Source organism: Falco peregrinus, chromosome 4 (genome assembly GCF_023634155.1).
Source record: "Falco peregrinus isolate bFalPer1 chromosome 4, bFalPer1.pri, whole genome shotgun sequence".
NCBI classification, from domain to species: Eukaryota; Metazoa; Chordata; class Aves; order Falconiformes; family Falconidae; genus Falco; species Falco peregrinus.
Window position 1 is genome coordinate 21,511,778 of NC_073724.1, and position 15,646 is coordinate 21,527,423.

Here is a 15,646-nt window from a genome sequence, read left to right on the forward strand (position 1 = left end):
CATCTATCACTTAAAAAAAGAGAAAACGAAATAAACAGGAAATGCTATGATAACTCTAACTCTTGCATGCTTTCAAACACAGTATAATTATTGAACCTAGGGGCATCACTGTGCTGGTTAATATTTCTTTCTTAGGCCTTCAATATTCAAACTGCAGTCAGTACCACTGCTTTGTAGCAGAGCTCAATATTCAAATGGCCTGCAGCTGTATAATAAGCAGTTTGGGGATTCAGAATTATGCTAGTCATTAAAACAGAATATTTAGATAAACAGTACAAAGATGCAGATTGCCTTCCCACAGGGTAGGTTGCACAAATAACTTTAAAATACACTACAGAACTGTAATTGCCAGACCAAAGGGCAAACTTACCAGGCTGCAGGTCTGTAACTTGAAATACTTGAAAGCTAAGAAATATGACCACCCCCATGCAAAGATTAGGGATTTTGCAGAAATACACAAGGACGACTTCCCCTGCTTCATGTTTTATGCACAGGTCTGTAGGACATGTCATATTCTGGCTCCAGGAGTCCATGCGGCATTCTCAAGGGATGGGTGTGCACTGGGGCCAGGCTCCCCCAGCCCCTCTTGGGACAGCTGCCCAGCTGCAGAGCTTGAGATGCCTCCCACCCACAGGCGATGCTCCTGGCTGCATCCCTGCAATCATGCTTGGTGGAAGGAGTGAGAAGGGAGAAAGCCTTCTAGCGTGCTAGCAGTGGCAAGCCACAGTGGCAGCCCTCTCCCAAGCCCCACTGCAGGGCCCTTGTGAACGCCATGACGCAGGCATTCATGTAAGAGATGACACCTGGCAAAGGATGCTGTCTTTCACTGGCGCTCAGCTGCACAACCTCTGTAGGTGGTGTTCTGAGAAACTGCAAGACAAGAAAACATTCGTCCTTCCTGACCCTGTAGCTCTCATCAAAGAGCTACACAGCCTACAGCTTGAACACCAGGAAAAAGTGTTCAGTGCACTACAAATAAAACTGTCCTGCTTCAGTGCTTCAGCTTTCTGTGGATGACACAGGAATCACATGTGCTTTTCTTTGTGTGTCCAACAGGCCTTTCAGGTATATCAGTGAAGAGCAAGCAAGAACCTGCCCACACTAGAATTGACTTGGTAGAAAAATAAAAACAAACAAGGAGAAACTCACCATAAATATCAGAGGATGCATCAGACTTCTCTATTTGAATGTGCTGTGTAATTTTCTGACAGATTTCTATTTCTTTGTACAGCTGAACAGAAAAAAAATCACAAAAATACATTACTGTGGGAGGAGACATCAATTGTACTAATTTTGAACATTTTTTTTTTAATTCCAAGCAGAAGAAATGGACTGTGGTCATTATCAGTTTTTCTCCACATGGGTTAGATGTATTAGTAGTGTCACTAAGTTTTAGCATTAGAACACAGTTAAAGAGGAGGAAGCACTGTTTTACTACCACCATCAGAAAAGCAAGGATATATGTATTTCACTTGATCAATACCATTCTGAGTAGACAAGAAACAAAGCTTCTATTCTTGTTTTCATATTTTACGGGTAGTCATCATTTAAAGTTTCTATATTATTTTGATTAAGACATTGCAAGAATTCAATTATTTGAGAGTATTAAAATCACAAGGAGGGATCCTGTTTCTTAAATAAATTTCTGAATTGTTAGAAGACGATGGGATTTGATATGCAGCTCTTTCTTAGCATGAAATTTCACCTTTAACACTTTCATGTTTATTTGTTCCAACAAAAGCCCCCAAGTCTTTGAAATGGTCACTAACATCCTTCCTGGGAGACCGGCACAAATTCACACCTAGGTAATAACCCAGAAGCCCACGCACTCAGGTGCAATTCACCCTGCCTTTCAGGAGCAAAGCAACTCCTCAGCAGGGCTACACCCCTCCACCACAGCTCACACATTTTGAGCTTTCAAATCACTGAAGTTTTCCCGTCTTGTGTGGCTCACTATTGCATCCAGGTCCTGCCCTGAGTGCCGAACAAAGGAGATGGTAGTGGGGCCTGTCATCCTACCTGAGGCAGGGAAATCCCGCTTCCCCAGTCCAAGTCAGACATTTAGAGGCTCGGAGCTGACATCTTTGGGAGTCTGCCCTGACTTATTCCTTGTAAGGCAGCCTTGACACACTGGAAACCTCTGGCTCAGCACAGGTTTGAAGCTGTTTTTTCCATAGCACAGGTAGCACTTAAGTAATAAACTATCCTTCCCTCTTTAGAAAAAGTCGTAACCACAGGTGAATGAGAGCTCACAGGTAACTATTGGTTCTGTTTACATGCTGGTATAAGTGTGTAAAAAAGCAATTCATAATAATTAGCATTTTGAAACTAAGTGACAGCAGTGTTTCAACTGAAGTATTTAAACCATTTCTTTAAAATAGTAACTAATTAGTAAAGGGCATCTTTAATAAAAGTATCATTTTATCTCCTGCTTATATCAGCACTTACACATCTGCTTAACTGCAAATATTAGGTATTACAGAACAGTTATATACCCATTTAAATGGTTGTTTATAGTAAAACAGAATGTAAAATGAAATGAGGATGCCATGCTAGTAATATTTTTAAATGCATTTTTCAAATATAGGAATATATTGTTCAGAACCAGAAAAAGAGTCAAAAGACAAAAAACGCAGCTAGACTTCAGCAAGGGTTTTAAAAAGAGGAGAAAGAAAAAAAGTGAAAATAACAGTATTTTCAGAACAAAATTTACGTCTGATCCCTGCAGCCATCTCAACTGAGTATGCAGGACCAAAACCACAGAGGATGGCTGACAAGCTCTCACAGGGATATGGCAGACACTTGCTGCCTGCATCCCAAAGTGCTGTTTTCAAGCAAGAACCTCTATCAAATGGGAGACAAGTAACTCAGATGCACAGGTTGCAGCTGAGCTGCCCAAACCAGAGAGCCAGCCCCGAGGTGCTGCTTGCATTTCCTTGCCCTGTGGACCTGCTGTCCCGACACCCAAAGGCAGGCAGCATGCCTGGGCTATGGTGGCTCATGCCATGAAGGTGTCAGCCTTGCAGGCACCACAGCCTCGGGGGGGAAACCCCCTCCAGACCCAGAAACAGGCCCAGGGCTCTGCATGGAGAGGTTTGATAGCAATACTTGGAGCATCCCAGGGCAGGATGCTAGGTACCGGGGCCAGGATTTCTTCCTGACAGCAGCAGCAGCATTGCTCCTTTGAGTCGCTCCAATCCCTCGTAGTGTTTTTCATAGCAGCTTTGGGTTGTTATTATTGGGTTTGGTTGGCTGGTTGGCTGGTTTTGGTTGGTTTTTTCCCTTCAAGATTATATCTTCCTTGCCTTTTTCTCCTCTACCACTTTTGGTCTTGTCCCAGCATCCTTTCCCAGAGCTACGTCTTCTAGTAGTTCCAGCACCTTCACTCCAGCTTCAGCCTACCTGCCAGACTTCTGGGGAGGCCCCTGGTCTCCTGCTTCCATCTAAAAGTGCATCCTACCCAAAGTAAAAAGTCTGGCACATCAAGCTTCAGCCAAAACACTCCAATGCTTTGTTTGCAATAAAAGGTGCTTAAAAGTCTAACTGCCTGGTACAGCAGCTAATGTTAAATGCTCTCCCCTGAGCCCTCAGTAACATTTTAAACACATAATAAATGGAGCTTGTGATTTTTTAAAGACTGTGTCAGTACACAAAGCATCACCATTAATGTTCTGGAGATAAATGGAATATGGATATTTAATCTCCATTTCTTACTTCAATATATCTTAGAGAGTCTGCAAGAAAAAGGACTATCATCCTAAGAAATCACTTTTCTGCAGCAATGTATGTCTGCCAAAGCATTTTAGTAGATGGAAGACAGCTCTAGTGAGGTAACATCAACATTAGACAATATTATAAACAGCTATTCAGGAGACTACAAAAATAGAGGCATTTGTTGTATCATATTACACCAGAATCATTTAATTAAACACTTACATGAAGTAACTAAAATTTTCTCATGAAACAAGCGTGCACACACACCAGCAAACACACAAATGTCTGTTGGTTTAATGTTACATTATATAAAAGCCTGCCACACCTATCCATATTATAAACTTTCAACATGTGCACAGTCCCACCGACTGTAGAGTTTTCGTTTAATTTCATTTTTTCAGAGTAAACAATAATTGATGACTATGTCAATCCTACATCTTCTCAACATAAGAAAAGTCACCAAAGTCCTTCCAGGCAATGAAAGCTAAAATCTGTCTCCTCTGAGTTTTAATTTTTCCCAACGATGTTTCGCTTCCCAGTCCTAGTATCCCACTTTCTCACTTTTTTTTGTTGTTGTTGTTGTTGACAGTGTTAAACGGCAAATCCTGGAACTTCTTTACTAAATGAACAAAAGCATCCCTAACTGGCAAAGTTTTACTTCTTATAAATAAAGCAGCCACCAATGAAAAGGACTTTAAAAAGCTTTACAGTCTGCATGTGTAAAATCATAGAGTTAAAGCATGACACTAATTCCGTTTGGTCTTTTTTTAATCTCTCATTTCAATATTCCTTTGAAGTTGCTTTTGAGATTAATGATATGAAAACATCCAACTGAAGCAATTAGGAAAGTATATTCTCACACGTAACTCCAGAGCTTTTTAACCTCAGCATTTACCTTCCCATTTAGGGAAAACAAAAACAAATTAAACAAACAACAAACCAAAAAAGCCAACTACCTGTGCATTTCCCCTCTCTTTAAAAATCGGGCAAAGCGATCTGAACAAGAAATACTCAGGCCTCAACACTATGTCTTTAAAACCACCAAGGACAATATGAACAACAGAAAAAGGCAACCTTGAGGGAAGTAAGCTTAAATGTATGTTAGAGTGACGTTCACACATTACCTGTGCCTGTTCCTCCTCTCTCTCTTCCACACAGACGCATGCACAAACATGAGATAAATATCAACTCTTTCCTCAAAATTAAATGTTTGGAGAGATTACTGTAGGCCAATTTGCTATGGTCTGCAAAGCACTATAATTGCAAGTTAAAAAGCACAGCTCTACATATTACGAATGTCAGATAAACACTTATTAAGTGTCCTACCAAGTGCCATTTAATTTTGCTCAGTAGGTAGCATTACCAGTTCATAGATATCCTCTTCTGGCTTTGGTACATAAAACTGGATCTGGTTTTCAATCAGGAATTTAAGACGCAGGTAGTGAGCAGAGTGATCCAACTGGTGTGTCTGCAAGAAATGGAGCAGAAGCTTTACAAGAGAAAAGCAATGGCTCACATCATCTGTACTTAGAGAACGGCCTGAGACTCATAGGAAGAAAAATGCCCCAGCACCGTCTTTCACAAGAGGCCCATGATCTCCTAACCTGAACCTCCTCCTCTTCCCCAGGAGTAAGCATTCATTTAACCACTGACCAGGATGTCAAGGGCAGCACTAGTACTCTAAGCAGCCTCTGGTTCTGCTTATCTGGCAGTTCTGCTCCTTCCCATGCTATTGCAGAAATAAGCAAACACTTTTACAGCAGAAGACTCAGAGCATACCTTTGCATACAAAGGGCATTTAAAAATGCAAGGAGGAAAATAAATGTTGTGCTAACAGAGAAAAATGTAACAGGACAGTTTTTTCTGTTTGTTTTGGGTGTTTCAGAATCTTCGTATTTTAATGGATAATTACGATGTGGTAAATACCAAGCAAAGTTAATATAAAAAAAATCTTTATGTCCTCTAAGTTCAAAACCAGCTCTGGATACACTGGCTTTATAAGGCTAAAGGAAGCCATGAGTTGCATACTGGATTACATCCCAGTGGAAACAGGTCACACCATTTTAATGAATTAGTTATAATTAGCTGACGATACAGCATTTGGTCTGGGAGATGTTAACGACCTTTTCTCAGCACGACTAATAAGCTTGATTTAAGCAGAGGTTAATGCAGTGTGTAATCAAAACGCATTAGAATTATGACAAACACAAAGGATGTCATTCAGAAGTTACTTTCAAAGTTTGTAAACTGTTGACTAAGGCTAATGAAAAACCCCAAAGCGATTCACAAATATAGGAGGTAAATTCTCCTCACTATCACTTTTGAAATCCCATTATATCTTTTTATACTTGGCTTTTCTATTTTATACGAGCAAATTACCAAAGTTTTCTAGGTTGTGCTAAAAACAATGGCTCATCTGAAAATTCATGGAAGAACGTAATTATTGCCTATTTATTATGTTTTTCAATGCCTTGCTTCTCCAGTTCAAGCCAAGATGATGATACAGCGGGACTCAGCTGACTGATCACAGTAATGTACACCGAGTGACCCGTAAAAAGATCACACACTGACCTAGCAAACCCTTCAGCAAATACTCAGATAACAGTGAATGTTTTCAAAGTCTAGATTAGCCCATGAATAAAAAAGAGCGACCAATAAGAATAATAAAATAGATCTATTGCTTACTCTACGTACTGCTACATTCAAATATGTCCAATTCAAAGACCAAATTCAGGAATCAAATATCTGAAATGGAATAAGCTCTGTAATCTGGACAAATACCTAGTTAATGAAATAAAGAATCTGAAATCTATCAGAGGCCAACATAAAAACAGCTGAATGTAGGAGACCCCTACCCTCTCCCCTTTCCTTATTTTTAATAAGCATTTTGCACACTTTCCTCATTGTTCACTGACCTTTTTCACTAGTTTTTTCTCTTACACACACACATGTACAAACATGCCAGAAATTAAAGGGAAGAATTGGCTTTAATGGTTCAGAAATGACACAGAGGAGTTCTAGATTAGTTTCCAGTCATATTAGTTTGCTATCCCTATACACAAACTGAAGAGCACCTCACACACCAATTAAACAAGAACATACAGAGACATGAACCTACAGACTGCATACCCCATGTCCAGAGTGAGCCGTCTATGATAAATCTCTCTGCAAGTCCATGAAACACTTGAGCCATTTACAGCAAAGCCAGTGGGGAAAAAATTCTATGTGGAAAAAACCACACTAGCAGAAAAAGAAGCTAGACAGCCTGGCAGCCTCCACCTGCCACCACGCTGTATCGTCCTGTGGTCTCCTGTGCCAAAGCTGTCATACACATGCTGCATTTCATGCGGGGCCGGACCACGCCGGTCAGCCAGACATATGCTGACAAGCCACACACCATCGAGTAAAGCCCAGGGTTGGGAGAAAGCCCCTGTCTGCAGCTGGGTATTCGTGTCGCTTCCCACAGCAACTCTGAATGTCCTCCCCTTGCAGTGGAGACCCAAAGGGATGCTTTCCAGCCTGCCCCAGGCCAGCAGAAATCACAGCCTGTTGCAGAGGGACATGAATTTATGTAGTCTGGGGCCTCCAGCCACTGGGAGCAGACCCAGAGCTGCCTCACCTGCACTGGTGGGGCAGGGAGCCCATGCTCAGCCACCCCAGGCTCCCCGTGGGGCCAGGGGCACCCCAGCACCACCAGTTCAGATCCACTGCCCGCCCTGGGGCAGGGGCAAGGTGCGCTCAGACCTGCTTGCAACCTGTTCTGCAACCTGCACCCTGATAGCATCTTAAAAGAGCAACCTTTGGCAGCTTGATCTATCATCCCAGCGGTCAATGACAGGGCTTCTGCCTGCTTTGATACGGGCACTGCATCAGGCGTGGAGGTGATAGCTGACGCCTCCATTTTCACACCTGTCTTTGCAGGGAGATCTGCTTATGAGAAAATTGTGCATGCTGTCCATTTTAGAGAGCAGGAGGGAGCCAAATGCAAGATGACTGATGCTGCACTGAAGCCCTGAACTATGCCAGAGAACAGCATTGTCTGAAGAGGTCACCAGATAAAACTCACACATTTTTTACGCCGCTAATTTCTTCCACGAAACACCAGCCAGGGTGTGTGCCATTCATCCACTACATTGCAGTCCCATCCAAGTCATGCAAGGAGAGTCATCACCATTAAAGCTGTGAAGGTGCAGCGCATGAGCCACACCATGTAGTTAATTAACATCTGCGTAGCTGCAGCAATGCTTTGTCTACCTCAAAAATTTACGCTAGTTAAACTGTTTCAAATAGCAGCATGATTTTCTACTGAAATGAAAGGAAAAGGTCCTCTTATAGCGGACACAGCCAATCTGCCCTAAAAGCCATACCATTAACCTGCTTCTTTTGTGGCTGATCTAGCTGCGTCCATACACGGGAAGGCAGGAGCAGAAACAGGGCAGCTTTAATGGTATTTAATAATATAATATAACCTTTCAAGACCACCCAAAATACCTTTTAGCAGTCCAAATAAGCTTCTCGGTTTATTTATTTCTCTCCTAATAACTCTGGCTATGACTGGACTAAATTAAGTAGCTAACCCAATTTAAAGCATAACCTGACAACTTAACCAAAGTGCTCTTGAAGAAGAATTTACAGCCTGGGGTGCGATCCAGCTCAACAGGCTCCGAGCAGTGTAGCGGGTCGGCACACAACCAGAACTAGTCATCCATTTCAGCTCCCTTCTAGTTAAAGCAAGGGACACCCATGTTCTTTCAGCTTGGTGGGGGAGACCTTCATTCATGCTGAACTGACAGCATCATGGAAACAGGCGAGCCACCTCACCATACCACCCGAGCTTCGCGCTTGTGTGGCCCAAACCTTTTCAGTGAGAAAACACCAGCTCAAAATCAAAGTACGCCTGCAGAGCATCAAGCTTAAGTAACTTCTCAGAGACTTTGAGCACAGATCCGGAGACCTAGGGGGAATCTGCTTCTTGCTCCTCATGCAGGTCTCTTTGAAAAATGCAGGTTGTGAGAAAGCACAACCTTTTTCACTTCTCACTTTTTATCCATTCAGTCAAAAGACTAAATGCCACGTAGTCTTCTAGGCTTGATTTTTGGTGTTATTCTCTCCATACTGACTGCCTAAATCCACATACTTCTACTCAATTTTAAGACATACCATTATGCAAATGTTAGTAGTAAGTATACACACATTTACACTGATCAGTATTATCCATGCATATACATTGACTTTTCCTGCCTTCCAAGTGATGTCATTAGTTAAACCTTAGGTGAAATCTTCAAGAAACCACTTTAAAATATGCTTTAACTATTCTCCCACCAAATTTGATCATAAAAGTGTCACAAAGCAGCCTCCAAAACCTAACTTGCTGTATAATAACAAGCAGCAATGTGAGTATAAGAACACATTTTCTACAATGACTTGAGTGCACTTAATGTTCTCCAACAGAATACTCAAGCTCAGTTTAATAGCACAGACAGATTTAACCACATCTACAAACATGAAGAGGTTTATATGAAATGTAGATCTTGAAATGTTTACTATACCAGAACTTGACTGGTTCTCAGATGGCAGATGATGTGAAATGATGTGGATCAGATATTAAAGGGGAAAAAATGAGCTGAATGTAAGAGACAGAAGAAAGAGATTGATTATTAAATGCTACAGCAAAGAAGGCATCCATCAGTGTTTTCCAGACCGAACACTTACAGAAAGGAAAGAAACAGACAATAGCTCTTCAAAAAAACAAACACTCACCCACCTCCCCTATCCTTATATACCACCACCCACAACAATTAAATACACAGCGGGAGACCAGATTCTCAGCAGGCACCTACTGAAACTGGTGGAGCTACACCAATCTGTTCCAGCTAAGGATCTGGCCCAGTGAGTTAATCACTCTTACTCAAAGGAAAATATAAATCCTAAAAATAAATCATTACTAATAATGTGTCATCCAGCTTCCCTATTATGTCTCTCTCCAAAAATGTCATCTTTTCCTGAACACAATGAAGCGCTTTCACAAGCTGCAGCACTCTTAATAGTGCACCTGGCAGAGAGACGAGCACACTGTATAATTATTGGAAACAAACGCTGTTCCCTCACCTTCGCTCTCTTTGGAAGCACATGCAACATGTTCTAAAAGTTCCCAAAGTTACGCGCTTAACTAATAAATGTTTTCTTTTCTTTTGCTGTTGTTGTTGTACAGAAGAGGACTCACTTTTCAGAACTGCACGTGACATGAGTTGGGTCTAGCTTGCAGTCAGCCAGTTAGCAGAAAACATACATTATGTAGCTGCCAGAACTGAAAGCTTGTATTTAATTTGTCAAAGCTTTCAACTTCTTTGCTGAGATGTAACTCTTTTTAACGGCCAAATGTCTCCGATACTTCATTTTGCAAAGAAATCCAGGTGGTTTTTCTTCCACCCCCCACAAATGCAGATAAAAGCTTTCCTCTCTCTTCCCTCCTGCCACCTACACGAGGTGAGTCTGACTCCGCAATGCAGACGGCAAACACAGGAACCTTCTCCTACTCCTGGTGCTGTCGTTTTCTCAGTGCCTTCCTCCCCTACGCCAGCCAGAGGGGAGGAAGCGGCAGGGGGAAGGAAGGAGGAACAGCACCTGGAAACAGGACAACCTGGCACCTGGGAAAGGGTGAGATCACCCCGCCTGCCTGGCGGAGGAGGGAACGGGCCACGGGGGGGCTTGGCAGAGGTGGGGAAACCAGCGTGGCTGGGTGAGGACAGGGTGACTGCACTACCATGCTATGGGGCATTCAGTGAGGGGAAGGAGGCTGGGGGGGTGCAGACGGGGAGAAGGGGAAGGGTCCTGCACACAGCTTGGTCTCCAGTGGAGTGGGTACGTAAGAGGAGGCAGCACTGGGGTGTGAAGGCACCGCAGAGGCTCACGCACGGTGGACAGAGTGGAAAAGACAAAAACTAGCCTGCCTTCCTCTCCCTACGCACATGCCAAATTTAGCTCTAGCTGCATGAATATTTCTTGTGTGGTGCTAGCGTGAAAATTTCAGTATCGTTCATGTTCTCCATCTAACATACAACTGATCTCACAATACAGTGCACTGTGAGCACTGGCATACGAGAAAGTTACGATGAGGTTCACCTGAAAAGGATCGTGGTTGTAGATACTTCACCCCACTTCAGGGCAGCCCTTACCTTGCAAATCATTTCCAGCACATCCCGTGTGGTGTCCCCAGGACGGATGACTGTCAGAGCAGGCTGGTTGTTCGGCAGGCAGAACCAAGATGGTGTAAAATACTCGTGAACCCAAATATCACAGTCAGGATTGTGCTGATGGACACTGCTCAGTGCCACTTCTTTTTCCCTCTAAACAGACAAAATCTGTTATGACGCTACCAGAAAAATACAATCTCCCTCTTCATCAGTAACAAGTGTAAGGAACATTACATGCTGTATCAAAAAGCCTGCTTACAGAGAAGACATTTTATTCACAAGCCTAGACTGAAGGCTTGTCTGGACAGGAAACTTTGCAGTTTTACCTGAGCAGTACAAAGTGTGCCTTCTTATGCCACCCACACAGCTACACTGGTGCAGTGTGCTTTTCCTGGGGTTTTACCCTATGGCTATTGGGAATGCTAGGAATGCAACAAAAAATAATAGTGATAAAAAGAGATTTAAAATTAAAAATTAAATGTACTGTGTTTCTGAGTAAACCAATCCAAGGCCAATAAAACTGTTGTAAATGCTACAGTTCCTATACCTAGAAATGGCAAAATAGCAAATCTTAGCATTTATTCTGAATTTACTGCCTTTTATACATCTGAGCTGCTTTCTAAGCTATAAATCCCCAGGAAGTGATAAGAGTTGCAGAATCCCTATTCGCTGCAAGTGGGCTCACGCAGCTAAACCTGTATTCACTACATGAAGAATGTGCCTCTTAGCACTGTCTTAATGCTGTTTTATAGCCGACTTTCTCTGGGGAAAGAAAGTAGTTGTAATTGTGGCTGCAAACGGAGAAGCTCACAGAAGCGCATGAGAACAAAACAGAGAAAGTCCTGCGCCTCACAGTTGTGCCAATCCTGAATTATGAAAACCCCATATGGCTGCCACAAGGAACCATCTTCCAGAACCAGCCATGGTCCTCCTGTGGGCAAGTACTTCCCTGGCATGCAGTGCTAACACCCCTCTGGGTCTGCTACCTCCAGCTGCGTTTAGGGTGCCACGCTCAGCGAGCCCTTTTGACCATGAGCAACCAGCTCAAACCCTCCCGGAGCAGCTACAAGCCCTACAGCACTCAGAGGGTTCTCTCCTCTCCTGGGGACTCCGTGTCCCCTCTCTCATCCCAGAGTCAACGCTGCACTTAGGCTGGCTGTAAATGGGGGGAAGGAGGCAGCTGGAAAGCTGGTGTTTTACCTTGCCATCTGGGACCGTATCATCAAAGATTCCTTCGAGAGATTTCTTTACTGAATCAACTCCTTCACCAAACACCTGAGGAACAAAGAGCAACTCTCCTTTAAAACATGAATGCGCCTCTGTGCTGTCTGCAGCACACACTAAGGGGAGAACAGTGTATCTAACATCTGGCATGGAAATCAAACTGAAAAGTAAAACATTCATCTCAAAACACAGAAAAGGAGAGTAACAGCTTATTAAAAGAGAAGGAGGTGGGGGGTGATGGACAAGCTGGTGACAGGACGCCATTCTGAGAGATAGAGACTAGTTTTGCTTAGGGGTCTGTCATTGACCTACTTGGTGGAGCTGGACAAATTTGATATTCGTTTGTGCTCATTTTCCTCACCTGTAAAGTGGGGGAAATGAACACTTCTCCACCTCTGCTAAGGCTGAGATATCAGAAGAAGGGATCCGCTTCTGGCTGATTTCATAATAAGCCAGCTTCAAAATGTACTTAGCAAACATTCAAGTACTACCAGGCACAGTAACCCTTCTCTAACGAAGTAAGAGCTGGTAACCCAGCATGAGCCAGAGAGCCAAAATCAACAGGACTCTGTGCAGGATGAATGACAGAATGGGAATATTTACAGGATCCACCCCAAATCAGCACAGGACTGCATCAGATGGGCAAACAGCAGCATTGTTACTGCAGCAGAAGCTTGTAATTAAAACTGGAAAGTTAAGTTTTATAGCTCCACATCCGCACAGCTTTATGATCAAGTTGCTGGGTTTGGTTGTTAACTACTCAGCACCTAAAACAAAGCAGGGACCATGCAGGATGGGAGAAGATCACTTCTTTAGGGATTTACAGTTTACTGCTTCAGCTTTGCAATACTTTGCATGCTAGTACACATGAGCAGGGGAAGTGCATTCAGGCACTATATTTAGACATTCTGCTACTTTCTCAAACTTTGCTTTTCCTTTGACTCTCTGCAGTATGACTCTTCTTTAACTGGAACAAAATCCCTTTTCACGCCTGTGCTTATTGAGGACTGAGGGGGGGGAAGAGTGGGGGAAGGGGGAGGAAGCATGAAGAATGCATTTATCTCCACTGAAAGGAAAAAAAGGGTCTGAAGACACAGCATGGGTAGGATTCTAGCACAGGACAAGGGAATGCCCTTGATTTGGGGAAATAAGTACAAAGCAACAGGGATCATGCAGCTCCGGTGCAAAGACTTGGGAATACGCTCACAGAGGCATCTGCTGCTTCCCAGCAAAACCCTGAGCTTTTGCTCAGTCACTAAATGTTAGGTGAACTTCTAATGTCTCACTAAAAACAAGATGAACAATTTTGCAGTATTCAGCCTCTGCTAAGCAAAACAAACGCCCACTGCTGCTTTAACAGAAAGAAGAAATCACAGGGCAAAGAACAACATGTGTCCCAAGCCTTTCTCCCCTCAAGAAGTGAAAGAAGAGAAAGAAAAGCAAAGCCTACATTTCCTGCAATTAGATGAGGTATGGCTCTTAAAAATTGAAAGCTATAATTAGGGATGTTTGGAAAGAATAACAGGGAAGCACCTTCCTACCACACTGAAACACGTTTTCCAGAGACAGATCTGGGCAATGACTGGGTGGAAATGCTTCAGCTTTTGCTTTTTTAAAAATCTGAAGCAAAATGGGGATTGTCCCTACTAAATGCAAAGCTTTTTCTTACTTTAGGAAGTTTTCCCCAAACTCAACTACATATGAAGTATTCTACAAACTCATAACTTTACTTTTAAGGAACAAACAAGTCTGCACTTTCTTTTCCTTCCAAAGCTGTTATCTGTTTTACACTGCTGCTTTGTTACTCCTGAGTTTAGGGGAAGTACCTCCAGCAAAACCAGAAGTAGCAGAAATACAACAGTGGAAATGTAACCAATTCAGCTAAAGCAGGTGCAAACTCCAAACCTTGTTTGATAGGAGCTGCTCTATACCTATTTGTAATTACAGTCACTGATTTTTGAAAAGGATGTGAAATGAGATGACTATATGCTGTGAAAAATTAGACAGGCATGGTTAAGGCTGAATGTGTAAGTGCTTGATGCAAGTGACTCGTTGCATGAACTGCATGCTGCACAGTAACAAATAAGCCTTGAAAATAACAGTATCACAAACTTCCACACACTTACCTGATTAATGCTTGGCCTCCCTTGCTTTTTCTTCGAGGTAGTATCCAGCCCCCAAAGAGAAGAAAACCTGCTTCTCCGTTTACTGGCAGATCTGGACATGGCCTGCGTCCTTCTCCTCACTCCGGACTCCCCTGTGCGAGCTGCCACCTGTCAGTGCCACATGGTTTTAAAATCAAAGGTTGCAGCATCCCACTGCACCATGGCTTACATAATCTAATAAACAGTGGAATCTGCTTTGAAAGAAAAAGGCAAATGCTATGGCAACGATGTGTGCTCACAACAGGGACAATGGTGATGCTTCAGGCTAGTTCCTCCTCACTGTGATCTAACTCACTTCTTCTGAAGTCAAACATCAAAAATTAAAATGGACACTACCACTCCCTCATTTTTTTTTGGCATTTAATCTGAGATATTTTAAAGCAGCCTCATCATCACAGAGCAAAGCTGCAGCACCAGTGAATGGTTTGGGTATTTTTCTTTTTTTTTTTTTTCTAACAAGGTTTCAAAGCTGGACATGTGAAACTTGAGATACCCAAACTTATCTGTTGCTTCCAAAAAGCCCAGCCTCTCTCTGCTCCTTCCTGTGGAAGCATCCTGGAACTGACTCACAACTGCTACAACCTCAGATAAAGGCTTGCAAATAGGTCAAGGTATTTAAAACCTGCACTTCCTTAAAGATAGCAACATTTAAAGGAGTGAGCAAAACACAGGAAGCAAAAAAACTGAGCTGAAATGACCCTTTCAATTACAGCAGTGTTAACTGCTTGGGTACTTGAAAAATGACCTGTGGAAACCCCTTCCAAGCCAAAAGATATTTGCCTTTAGTGAGACCAAATATCTGGGGAGTGTTCCCCAGGTGAGGAAGCTCTGGTAGAAATTAGCGCGACATTAGTCAGAAGTGTTTAGGCCAGAGTTTAAGCAGATTTCCCATGTGGAGGTGGCCTCAGGAGAGTGAGCTCCTCTCCTGTGAAAAAGGGAGTGGTAGGAGATGGCAGGCATGAACAGGAGCGCAAGGTGAAGCTAGACAGACAGACAGACCCACCCTGCCGACTTGGCCGTATGCTTCCTGGAACACCTTTGTACTGGATTCCCACAGCCGAAACTAGCAAAAAGTGACTGTCGTTTGGCAACCCCAGTGGGAACACCCGAATCCCTGAGTGATGCCCCAAGCTACAGAGCTGAGAAACTGGTCGGTTGGGTGCAGCAGATACAAAACCCCATATGAAGACAGGTTGAACAGAAGGCTGGCTTGCGTACCCGGGGAACCGTTGCTGTATGAGTAACAGTGATTCCCCTTGGGAAAGGTGAAGAAATCAAGGAGAAGGAGAACTTAAACACTACGGCAAGCGTCTCCACTTCCAAAGCCTGGACTTGTGAGCCGTTTCTTAG

The 15,646-nt window shown here is 43.1% G+C and overlaps 1 protein-coding gene across 11 annotated transcripts in view; it reads right to left on the bottom strand.

Annotated features, from left to right (window-relative positions):
- The window catches only part of TIAM1 (TIAM Rac1 associated GEF 1), a 195,266-nt gene that overhangs the window by 42,479 nt on the left and 137,141 nt on the right, over nt 1–15,646 (bottom strand). For all 11 annotated transcript variants that reach the window (XR_008746823.1, XM_055801745.1, XM_055801742.1 and 8 more), the window contains 5 exons: nt 14,258–14,404; nt 12,108–12,182; nt 10,890–11,060; nt 5,078–5,182; nt 1,150–1,231 (listed from right to left, as the gene is read on the bottom strand). Coding sequence is in view for 10 of the 11 variants with exons in the window: in XM_055801745.1 (XP_055657720.1) it covers nt 1,150–1,231; nt 5,078–5,182; nt 10,890–11,060; nt 12,108–12,182; nt 14,258–14,404 (580 nt within the window). In the remaining variant the exon portion in view is untranslated. The remainder of the gene's footprint in view (nt 1–1,149; nt 1,232–5,077; nt 5,183–10,889; nt 11,061–12,107; nt 12,183–14,257; nt 14,405–15,646) is intronic.